General features: G+C 39.1%; 1 protein-coding gene across 1 annotated transcript in view; it reads right to left on the reverse strand.

Annotated features, from left to right (window-relative positions):
• The window catches only part of fhod3a (formin homology 2 domain containing 3a), a 96,599-nt gene that overhangs the window by 66,803 nt on the left and 17,011 nt on the right, over positions 1–12,785 (reverse strand). The window contains exon 3 of the mRNA XM_059349607.1: positions 11,276–11,343. Within this exon, the coding sequence (XP_059205590.1) occupies positions 11,276–11,343 (68 nt within the window). The remainder of the gene's footprint in view (positions 1–11,275; positions 11,344–12,785) is intronic.

Consider the following 12,785-nt stretch of genomic DNA (forward strand, 5'->3'; position numbering starts at 1 on the left):
TACTTGATGACTGTTGCATAATGACACAAGGCAATGTAATGCAGCCTTACATGGCTTACAAAAGCATAACAACTGGGGTTAGGAGCAAAGTTAAGTCAGTGTAGCCACATTATTCCCTAAATTAAACTGCCAAAGCAATTATTAACTTCTCTGGTCTGGTGTCTGGAAGCCCAAAATAGAAGAACATTAGACGAAAACCAAAACGCTCAGCAGGACGGCACCACGTTGGGACGTTTTTCTGTCTTTCTTCGCTCTCCTCACCTGTACGAAGGCAGAGCTGTGACATAACTTGCGGAGCTGCTGGCTGACTGCTGCTGCTCTGTCTGGCAGGTGCATTTCCTCCTTTCTTTGTTTTTCCCTTGTGTTTCCTTCCCTAAGTGATTCACCATTTCCCTGGAAATCGTCCCTCTCCCCTTCTCTCTCTGCACACATCCCCTAAACCCATCATCTCTAAAACCCCACGGCTGGAGACGATGCCAAGCCCGCAGATTCTCCAGTGTGTGTTCTGGATGTTTAGCTTGTGGTAATTGTAATGTTTTATTGCATTATGTAATAGTTTCAAAATGATTAAAACAGACCAGCCAGAGGTTTGTGCCTCATATGAACAAGCCCAGACGTAACACTCAGACAAGCACATGTGTAGTTATATATTTCTTACTTTCTTCCAGTAATAGCATTGAGGGTTGGGAGAGCAAACCTCAAACAGCATCATGCTGCGCCACCGCACAACAGTTGGGCTGCTCGTGTTTGTCAGCATAACTAGAGCCCAGGGAAAACCCTGCCACATCCACAGTGAGCACAACACTAACATACAGACCGGCTCCGCCACAGCACAGCAACCCATCACAGCGACAACAGACACACAACAGGATTAAACAGCAAAACCATAAAAGCCATAAATAATTATTGAAGTTGTACTGACAGCTGAGTGCAATATGCACAGTTTTTATTTGTGTCTGCTCATGGTTACTGCAACAGAGAACGTAATCTAGTTACCAGGATAAATGATGGCATTGTATGTTTCTCCAACTACAAAATCTTGGAATCTTGATGTTTCTGACGCACAGTTACATTGAATTGTTTCTGAACCATTGCCATCATTTCTACGCTGGGTCTAAGTTTAAAAGCCATTGTTAACGTTGTGAATTCAAACAACAACAACAAAAGCTACTTTGTTATTTATGTTTAGGCCCCAGAACTACTTTGTAATGTTTAGGCAACAAAACTGTTTGGTTAACCCTTTATCAGGCAAAGAACTATATTTGGTAACTTCAGAGAAAAAAGTTGCAAATTTACTAAAGTGGCAAATCTACAAGAAAAAAAGTTGCAAATTTACTAGATTAAAGTGGGGAAAAAGCCACTTTTTTCTCCCAGATTCATCACTTTAAATCTCATAAATCTGCAAATTTTTTTCTTGTAGATTTGCCACTTTAATCTCGTAAAGTTTTTTTCTCAAAATATTATTTTCGTATGTTTTTTTACACATTCTGGCAGTATGTAATATCCTCCAATAATCTCTAGGGTTGAAATTTGGAATTTGCAAGTATTTCACTGAGTGTCCTATTAAGGGTTAAAGTGGTGAATCTGGGAGAAAAAAGTGGCTTTTTTCCCACTTTTTTCTCGTAAATCTGCGACTTTTTTCGCACAGATTTGTATACTATAAGTTAACTATAAGTTAACTATGCTTTTTGCAGCTAAAGGGATCTAAAGCGAGAACAATGCCTTATTACTTGTTAATTAATGGTTATTAAGGACCTTATTATAAAGCGTTACCGGGGAAATACTAAAACAGCTAGTCTCATGAGTTCAGACACTTCCATTAGTTAACTAAAATACAGAGAAAAGATCAAAAATTACAAAATTATGATATCCAAAATATAAAAAGATATCTAGTCTCATATCATGATATCAATACAAAATTGACATATTGCCCAGCCCTAACATCAACATATCTGTAATTTACAGAAATGTGCAATGCCAACATTTTTATTCTGGTGACTTCTGGAGTCTCCTTCTCCAACCTGATCTTCTACTAAACTGTAAGAAAGGAAGCTGCAAGATATTTATTATTTGAAGCGTGCTACTGCAGTAGGAATGGAGAACAGCTGCAGGATAGATGCGTGTTACAGACTTTTCTACAGCAGCTACCGCTGTAAAGTTATTCCACCACTTCCACTGCTCTGCACCTCCATCCCTGATGCCTCATCAGCCCATCTCTCCATCTCCCACAGCAGTAACTAAGGCATGACTCATGTGGGCGCAATGCTCTCAGTCGCTCCTCAGGGTCTCAGCTGCTGGTGAGGGTAGAGGGGAAACTATTTGAGTGATTTTCTCATTCCTTCTTTCTCTGTGAAACACAGATGAAAAGCGAGTGGGGCGTCCTGTATTCTGAACGCATAACTGCTTATTTGAGGGACTGATGAGATAGTAAAAAGAAAATACAGACACACAAACACACATTTGCACGGAAGATATCACGCCTATGCACAGATAAAACCGATTGAGTGACAGGTCTAAACTTGTCATGGAGCATGCAAACAATTCATAGGAGGAGAAAAATATCCTTGTTGACTCAAACACGTGTGCACAGAGAGATCATAAGGCACAACTCCTTGAGCCAAAGCCACAGGTGTTTATAAGAACAAAGAGTCAAGAAGCGGAGCAGAGTAAATATAGATTTAGAGATCAGAGCGGGCAGGCCGAAAAAAGAAAGAGGTTTTAGGGGTTAAACGACAGAAGTGTTGGAGAAAGAGAGACGAATGTAGAGCAAAGAAGATTAATACAGGATAAAGGGGAAATGATGCCAGATTGAAAAGTAGTTAGAGCATGCTGGCTAAGGTAAGCACAGATATTAAAGTGCAGCGTGTCAGCAAAACCATATAATGTGTCTGGAGTTTTACAGCCGCACAGCCACAGATGTCGTATACCACTGCCCCCTACCAGCTTACCCATTACCAGGCATTATCTCCCTGTCACACCATGCCATTACCAGGCCTTATCTCCCACAGCGGGGGACGGCAACACTGTAAATCACTGTTAGAACCAGCTGTAGCCTTCTCTTTCTGCAGCATCTTAAGGCCTGACTGCTGTCACTGGCACTGCACCCACCATCGCTTGAAAAACAATGTCTGCAAGCTCATATTTACAGAGATTTGTGTGACTCTCATTAACCGTGTTTCCATTGTGAAGGAAATTTGGTGTTTCCTGCATGGTGGGACATGAAGTAGGCGGCGACCTACTTGATATTCAAGACGCACGGCATTGTGGGAACTCATTCTGTGAACTTAACTCTGATAACACAGTGTTTCGTCATAATCTTATGCTGCAATAGTCTTCTATGAAAATATGAAATCATGTTAAGTTGAACTCAAGTATGTACATCTGCATTGAACATCATGGTAAAATGTATGCTTACCTCGTATACTCTTCTATAATCATGTAACTCTTCATATAATGTCTTGTACTACTTAATACATATTATAATCATGTTAATATACATTATAATCATGTTAGGATGAATGACTTCATGTTATTGTCTGTATAAATGCTGTAATGATGTAATTGTGTAATAATTGTTTGATTTAATGTGGACCCCAGGAAGAATAGTCTTCATCTCTATGAAGACTAATGGGGATCCAAAGGATACAATACAATACAATACAACGCCATGAGAGAGGGGAACTGAAGAATCAATGTTGGGAAATACAACAGATATAAGTCAAGCGGTGTACGGGACTTTGTTGTACTGTAAAAGAGCCATTCGGGATTGTGCGGTGTATGGAACACGAATGAGCTAATAAAACCTGCTGAACAGAGTATTGAGTGCTTTGTGTTTGGCCAGCTCACCCATTAACTTAGTGCAGTTGTCAAAATAGAATTTTGAAGCAAAATTTTTAAATGTTGCATTAAAGAAAATGCAAGTTAGTGACGCTTTCATCAACTGGTTTGGAGCAAATAAACAAAGCTGCATAAACGTACTTTGGTCAGAAGATGGCAGTGTAACGTATTGCTGTCATCAATCTGTCATCTGAAGAAGAAGAGATTGAGCAAGACAGAAAAAATAATAAAAATATGTTGCTAATCCGACATCTTTGGCCACCCGTGAGAGAAAATATGTCTTCAGAAATTAGATTCAATTAAGCAAACAGCTGATCAGTCATGTGAGTTAAATGTTCGCTACGTCAGAATTTATTCGCAAAAATTATTTCCATCTGCCCTGTAACACATTAACTATTTTTCAAAAAGGACAAAAACCACCTCAAGTGTTAAATCTCGCATTTTCCACAGTTTTTTTTTCTCCATCAAACTTTTGTTAATGGAAACACGGCTACTGATGTCATCAAATCTTCAAAATATCTCTTCACAGTGTAGAAGTACAGGTACTACAAACCTCTGTTTTTCTATAGTGGCCTATAATTACTTTTTTATCCAATCAAGGCAGCATCCAAAACATCAAGAAAAGACAGACAATCTTCAACTCTGTTTTGGATAAGATGCTAATTTGTTATGTAACAGCCCAACCAGAGAAAATCAAAGCAAGTCAACCTTCACTCCACTTCTACCTCCGGCCCCCACCTCTCTTTTACAATTCTGTGGGGGGTGATTAGAGACGGATAATTGGGGCGCAGAAATCCAACAGTATAGGAGCCAAATTTTTTTTAAAAAGGGCTAAATTCCAGAGGTAAGTGCCAAGGGATTGAACAGGCTCCAAAACACATGCGAGGTCTTTTGTTCTGCACTACGGCTCTTTTGTTTCACCTGCTGTACAACTCATTACAGGGAGCTTTACCTGTCAGATAGCATACCCTCTCTACATTTGATCACTTAAACTGTATTTAATTACTGCATGTCCTTTCACTCCAGGGGAGGCTGGGAAATGAGGCTCCATGGGAAACAAGAGCTTTGGGATTCAGGAAATAATGTGCAGTTTCACAGCCTACAAATGAGAAAATTACAGTTTATACTCAGCCAGTGTGGATTCATATGTGGCTTCATCATTAATCTTTAGTGCTTTTTCTTAATTGGCCATTGAATTTATTCATCTGTATAAATCTTTTTCTATAGTATGTGTAGAAAATATCGCTACATATAATACTTAAAGTGGCTACAATCACTATTTATTTATATTAACAATATTTTTTTGCATGTACAACAGTTCCCACAGAGAGTTATCACCTGACTTTGTAGTCCGCACAGCACCACAGAATTTTACAGTTTTAGAATATTACATGGCTAACTACTTGGCTAAGTAGCTTGCTAAGCTAACTACTTAGCAAAGAAGTTAACTAAGTAGTTAGCTTAGCGAACTACTTAGCTAAAAAATGGATATGTGCCATTTTTCACCCATGTTGTGCATTAGAACAGTAGTGGCACAAAAAGGGATTTTAATAAAATATGAATAAAGGAAAACGTAAAATACTGAATGATGTAAGCTACCACTGAGCTAAAGCTAAGCTTTTTCATTGGAGAATTATTAACATATAGCTCAAAATAACATAATATTTGCCAAGGTCAAGGTTTGCCTTCTCTGATTATACAGGATCAACACATTACTGACAAGTAAACGGAGCCTCAACAGGAGCTCGTTCTGAGTCTTTCTTTCCAAATTAGTTTGATCATAATGGTCCGTTATAATCAAATCTAGTTGGTTTGCGCTTGGTTCCACGTTGCTTTTTTTATATTTTTCACCGGCAATATTTCAACCAATAAGAGAAAATAGTGCAAGTAGATTTCCAGCCTTCCACCTTCGTACACGCCTCTTCAAAACATTTTTTTTCAATTGGTCCACTTACATTTCTGCACTTTGAAAGCAAACCAGACTAAATACTAACTAAACCAAGTGTATCAATTTCACTCTGATTCGGATGAACCAAACAGACTTGGATTGTGAAAGCGACCTAAGATTCTTGCTCGGTGCATTGTTTACAAGGAGAAACATTGCACCAATAAGTTGCACAACAAGAGATGTAGTTTAGGTCATTCCTTATACTACCCAGCAACATAATTTCTTCCAATTATCCTCCATCTTCCTCAATCAACGCTTCCTTTTGCACCTTTTGCTTCCTCTCACATTGGGAGCTCCAGCACCGTGCTGCCTTCCTCGCATGTTTCTGTGCTGTCAACACGTTCTAAAGATAACACCTTCACTTCACCCCCACCATGAACCACCTCTCTCCACCCGTCAGCTACTGCGACAGAGAACGCTAAAATTAACCCTGAAACAAGGGCGTCTGATTGGCACTCTGAGGGGACTGCAGACCACAGGATCAGCTGAGAGAAGAGGTGAAAATATAGGCAACAGGGCAGATGAGTAGATATAGAGCAGGGGTGGGCAATTAAATTTCCCAAGGGGCCACATGACCAAAACTCTGAACTAAATTCTGCTCACAATTAATGTAATCGCTTTATAAAATACAGTTAATTATCTGATTTTGAGCTGCTACTGATAGGAACACATGTTATGATGAGACTGTTAATGTGGAGTAAATCAAGTAAAAAGTAGTAAATACTCCAATCACTATATCACTATTCCATTTATTTTAAACACACCTGTAAATGACCTTTAGCAAGGTTCCCATTGGTGTTTTTGTATTATATTGCTTGTTTTTCATGTTTGTACATTTTCTAGGTGTTTTACAATGTTGTGGTGCTTTTATTTTGAAATGGTGCCGCCCAGTGTGAAACAGGTGCTTTAATTTTGAAAGGTAGTGACAGGAAATAACAGGTGAAACGGTTAAATGAAAAAACGAACGGTAAATAATAACAAGTGCGTAGTAATTCATATAAAGTTGATATAAAGTATGAAAAATGCTTCTATAGTGGCTGGCTGACAGGAAACAAGGTTTGTTAAAGTTTATTTTCTTCTGTCATATATATTAGTGGCTATATTTGTTGTCTTCTTAACTATAGTAAAAGTGCTTGTTAGCTCTAGTGCTAATGCGAATGTTTGCTATTTTTTTCAAAATAAAAGCACTGCGGTTATATTGATTTCTTATTTCTGGGTAAGCGACAAAAGAATGAATGACAGACAAAATGATCAGGCTCAGGCCAAACCCTGTTCAGCCTTAAGCTGAGGACACTCAGGACACCTGCCCTGCATAAAAAAAAGAGAAATTCCTGTTAAATTAACCCCAACCTCCCGCTGGGGGCAATGCAGTGAGTACTGAGAGGAGCTGCATGGTTACAGAGCCACGAAGGCCTTTCTAGTGCAGACACAGTGCCTGCAGAGTGCTTACACCAGCAGACAATGTCCCCACTTTGCTGACCATGCCAGTGTGTTCTCCTTTTCATATACAACAGAAGAACTCATTAACTCACACACACTATCACACCCTCACTCACACATATACGCATCACAGAGCATCCTTAATCCCAAATTGGCAAGCCTGAATGTAATTTGATCTTTCCGTCAGCAGCCATGCCAAGAAATACCAAGGAGAGGAGCTGTGTTTCTCACAGTTTTACTCATTTCTTTTCAATCTGAAAGAAGATCAATGAACCACCGAAGAAGGTTACGAACCCTAAGATCTCCCTATCATTTGACCTTAATACAATCAAATCCTGATCCGTGTCAATCAAACCTAAAAGCTGATGAACACCAGCAAGATTAGGAAAATCTCTAAGGAATTGATTATTTCCTGATTTTCAATCACATAAATGAAATAATTACTATGCATCTGGCATGATCAGAAATCCATGTTTTCGATTTAAAACCATGACATGAGCTTCTACTATATTGACCAACTAATTGTGAGTCACAGTTACTTGACTCCACAAGCAATTTGTATCCTTGATTGTGACAGACTTTTCATTTAGTGGGTAGTATGCTGACCACTGCTCAGGCGATTTGAAGGTCAAGGCCCCGGAGGATTAGAGAGCGTTAAACTGGCAGATGAGTGGATATCTGAACGGACTCTGAGAGGGGGTGGGAAATGGTCAGTAGATTTCTAAAGTGAATGGATCGCTCCGACTTCCTCACGCTATCTGATTATACGTCTAATGCAGCAGAATTACAGTGCTACGATAGAGTATCAGCTCCAGTCAGGATCTGGTTGCTGCGCAGCATCTGTGCCATGCTGGATGAAATCTGGATTGTGGGTAATATAGAGAGCAGACTCTATCATCAGGCCTTGGCACGGGGCAAAAAATTCAAGTTTCACTGATGCCCCTTCAAAAGGAAATGCATCTTATATGGCGATGATGCAGGCTTCTCTCGATCAAAAAGCTCTGTTCTTGTAAGTTGTTTTTCAAATTATGCCAAGACAAATATAGCCGCGCTCTGTTTTTTTTGATGAGCCATGGGAAGATCCCTCATAAAAGCTTGTTTGTGTGTGTGTGTGTGTGTGTGTGTGTGTGTGTGGGTGTGCGCGAGTGTGGGTGTGTGTGTGTTAAATGTGCAAGTGTGAGAGAAAGATTTAACTTAAACCATGTCACACTTAACCCTTTATCAGGCGAAGAACTATATTTGGTAACTTCAGTGGATATCAAAATGGGGTCGAGAAAAAAGTTGCAAATTTACTAGATTAAAGTGGCAAATCTACAAGAAAAATAGTCGCAGATTTAAGAGATTTAAAGTGGTGAATCTGTGAGAAAAGTTGCTTTTTTCCCCACTTCTTTCTCATAAATCTGTGACTTTTTTCCACGCAGATTTGCTACTTTAAATCTCTGAATAAATTTAAAATGGGGTCGAGAAAAAAGTTGCAAATTTACTAGATTAAAGTGACAAATCTATAAGAAAAAAGTTGCAGGTTTACGAGATTTAAAGTGGCAAATCTGTGCGAAGAAAGTCACAGATTTAAGATACATACAACATCAAACTAACAAACTCTATGCTTTTTCTTCAGTGCACGTTTTCTCTCCATACCACCAAGAGTCCCTCTCCTAGTGACCTTTGACCTCATCACGTTCTCAACCAATCCGGGGAACAGATTTTAGGATCCAGAATTAGCACTGCTATCACTGGCATGGAGAATGTTGACCATGCAGACAAGTCATAGAGGAAAGGGGTGAGCTCAGTCAAAATGTGGGGTGAAGAGTGAGTTGCAGACAGAAAAAGGAAGACATGGCTTATTATATGACTGGGCTGTTGGCCAACTCCTGATAAAATAATGAGAAAGCTGACACCAAAATAACCCAACCTGCTGTACATTAAATTATAAACCAGTAGTTAAAAAAATACATTCATAGCTGAAAAAATGAAATCAGCAGCTGTCAATTATGAATCATTTTAAATGAGAAGTGGCCAGTTCTGCTGCTAGTTATTAAGAGTCTACAGCTATGCTGCAAAAAAAGACAACTTGTATTTTTTTGCCAAAAACAGTGATTTAAGTTGGTAAAACTTTGTTGTGAAATGCGGGAAAGGGGTGAAATTCGGTCATTAGCAAAAGCTAGCGGCTAACTGATGCTAGCGGCTAACTGATACTGGCGGCTAACTGATGCTAGCGGCTATCTGATGCTAGCGGCTAACTGATGCTGGCGGCTAACTGATGCTGGCGGCTAACTGATGCTAGCAGCTAACTGATGCTAGCGGCGCTGCTTGTTACAGCTACAAGAGTAGCCATTAGCATATCAATGCTAACTCAAAATTGCGGTCACAACATTAGCTGACATTTCATAGCGGCGTTACAATCGTGCCAATTCAGCACATTGCAGAAGTTAGCAGAAGTAAGGATTAAAAGTTATTACAATGTAAAATTGTAATTGTAAAATCTGAATTATTTTTATTCAGAGTTGAGCAAGCTCAAAAACAAAACTTAAAATATTTAGTTTAATTGTCCAACTTAAAATTTTATGGAAGTTTGTTGCCTTGAAATTTTGAGTTCACCCAACTTTTCTTTTTTTGCAGTGTGTGAATAGGGATGACAATTTATACAATTTTATAAATACCAATGCAATTATTGATTTTGCAAATCAGTCTGATTCTTCTGGAAAAAGGTAGGCCTAAACAGTTTTTTGAGATTTCCTTATTGACCTAAAATTATCATTTTAGAGATACTTCAAGCTAGCACCACTGTTTTCATTGCTGTTCATGAAACGAAGCCATGACAACTGTTTCTCCCTCTTCACCTCCCTGTTGCAAGTTTCCAGCAGCATAAACATGTGAGTCCATGATTTTACAACACAGAAGTGCCAGAAAAAAAAATGCCAGCATCAATAAAAGGTATTGATAAGCTATCGCTGATCATTTTTTTGGCTTTGGGTTGCTTGACAGGAGCCGAGTTTCCATTAAAGTTGAAACAAATTTTCAAGCAAAATTTTGGAATGTTGCATTAAAGAAAATGGGAAAAAGGGACGCTTCCATCAACTGAGAGAGAGTTTAGAGCAAATAAACAAAGCCGCATGAACGTACTTTGGTCAGAAGATGGCAGTGTAATGTATTACTGTAGTTTACTTACTAATCCGTCAGTAAACAATAAAAGAAGTAGAGAGAAAAAACAACAACAAAAAGAGGCTGAAAAAGTGGCAGAGCGTAAAAACAGCTGATCAGTCATGTGAGTTAAATGTTCGTTACATCAGAACTTATTTGGATAAAGCGTTTCCATCTCCCGTTTATTGCATTAACTATTTGTTGACAAAGACAAAAAACAACCTCAAGCGAGCGTAAAAACTTTTCTGCACGTTTCCAAAAGTTTTATCAATGTTGGTGTTTCCATCAAGCTTTTCTCATGCGAATCAAAATGCGCATAGAAATTTGTTGATGGAAACACAACACCCTCTCAGCTCCATCTCTTATCATTTCTCTCTCTTGCATGTCAGTTCTTCACTCCTAACCTTATCATAACATATTTTCCCTTTTATGCTGCTATCTTTAACTTTCAATGCCTAACTTTCACACCCTCCCCCCTCTTCTTCACCATTAAAAAACCTGGAAAAGTTAAGGGCATCAAACTGTGAACACTTCATCAGCCCCAGAAGGGAAGAAACTGAGCTTACACTTACAGCCAATACACATAAAAAGCTTCCATTCACCTTTCTCTCTCCCAACCGTGTAAAAGCTCCCATCATACATGTTTAATGCCGTTACTGACATGATCACAATACCACATTGAATTTGGAGAAATTTCACATACCATTGAAACCTGCCTCAGAGTGGGGGGTCCCAGGTCTGACCCCAGCACGTACCACGTGTAAACCCCTGGACAGCCATCTAAGCGTGTAGTACAGTGTGTTCTTAGGCTTGCTGATGTGTCTGACGGGGCATGTGTGTGTGTGTGTGTGTGTGTCCAGGGAGAAAGTCATGTTAAACACATGCATAAACATGTCAAGCAGCACTCACCGATGCAGGCGTGTACACGGACGGTCAGCTGGGTCCGTAGAATAACACTGTGCTTCTTCCCTCTGGACCTGACAACGACAGAAGCAAAAATATCTTTATGTAAGCAACAGAGTGTAGTGTCTAGTTTCTGCACGATAGCTTCACTTACAGCCAAATGTAATTAACTAGACTCAATCAAGCGTAATTTTCTTGGCATTAGTGGAGTGATCTGTCTTGTTTCACATCTTATTCACATTAGATTCTAGAATATACTGTGAAACACCACTGGAAAAGGAAGTGCAATTATCTCAGTAGCTGGCTACTGCTTTAAGGAAAATGAAAAAACTTGTTACTTGTGTCAAGGAAAATTAGATTTTAGGACAAACTATGAGGCAAGGACTTGTTATGATGGTTTTTCATAATGTAGATGCACTGCAAAAAAAGAAAAGTTGGGTGAACTCAAAATTTCAAGGCAACAAACTTTGATAAAATTTTAAGTTGGACAATTAAACTAAATATTTTAAGTTTTGTTTTTGAGTTTGCTCAACTCTGAGTTCAGATTTTTGAACTTATAAATTTACATTGTAATAACTTTTAATCCTTACTTCTGCTAACTTCTGCAATGTGCTGAATTGGCACGATTGTAACGGCGCTATAAAATGTCAGCTAATGTTGCGACCACAATTTTGAGTTAGCATTGATACGCTAATGGCTACTCTTGTAGCTGTAACAAGCAGAGACGCTAGCATCAGTTAGCCACTAGCATCAGTTAGCCGCTAGCATCAGTTAGTTGCTAGCATCAGTTAGCCGCTAGCTTTCGCCAATGACCAAATTTCACCACTTTCCCGCATTTCACAACAAAGAAATAAGAGTTATCAGAACTATTGTCCCTTGTTGTGAACCCCAACTTAAAGATATAAGTAACAACAACTCACCAACTTGTTTTTGAGCAGACAACTGGCTTCCTTTGTTGTGCTAACTTACATTATTGCCCTAAATGTCAATAATTTATATTTCCAAGTTTTACCAAATTAAATCACTGCTTTAGGCAAAAAATACAAGTTGGCTTTTTTTGCAGTGTGGCATGATGGGAATGGTGCAGACAAACAGTGGCCTGCATTGGATTGGTACCCCTATACTGATACACATCTGAGCCTTGAGGACAGACACAACACACACACCTCCACATACCATGGTGCCATCATACACAGCATACTTCCAGTGGGAAAACAAAATTAGCACACAAACATAAAGGTAAATTATGATGGTATTTTGAGAGCAACTCAAACTCGCTCTCCTTTCTTTGGTTGTTATCCTGCAATCTGTAGGAGTTAATCACTGACTTCCATCACTAACATGATGATAGCATCCAAAACAAGCAGGGAAAGCACTGCTCTGATAACACACACTGCTGCAATACACTCAAAACAGGAGACCAGCTGACCCACTGTCCTTCTGTTAAGCTGCGTTATCAGCTTTGCTCGGAAATAGAGCAAAATGTTAACACAATCTGCTGAGATGCTGATAGAAC

Source organism: Centropristis striata, chromosome 14, assembly GCF_030273125.1.
Source record: "Centropristis striata isolate RG_2023a ecotype Rhode Island chromosome 14, C.striata_1.0, whole genome shotgun sequence".
Taxonomy (NCBI): domain Eukaryota; kingdom Metazoa; phylum Chordata; class Actinopteri; order Perciformes; family Serranidae; genus Centropristis; species Centropristis striata.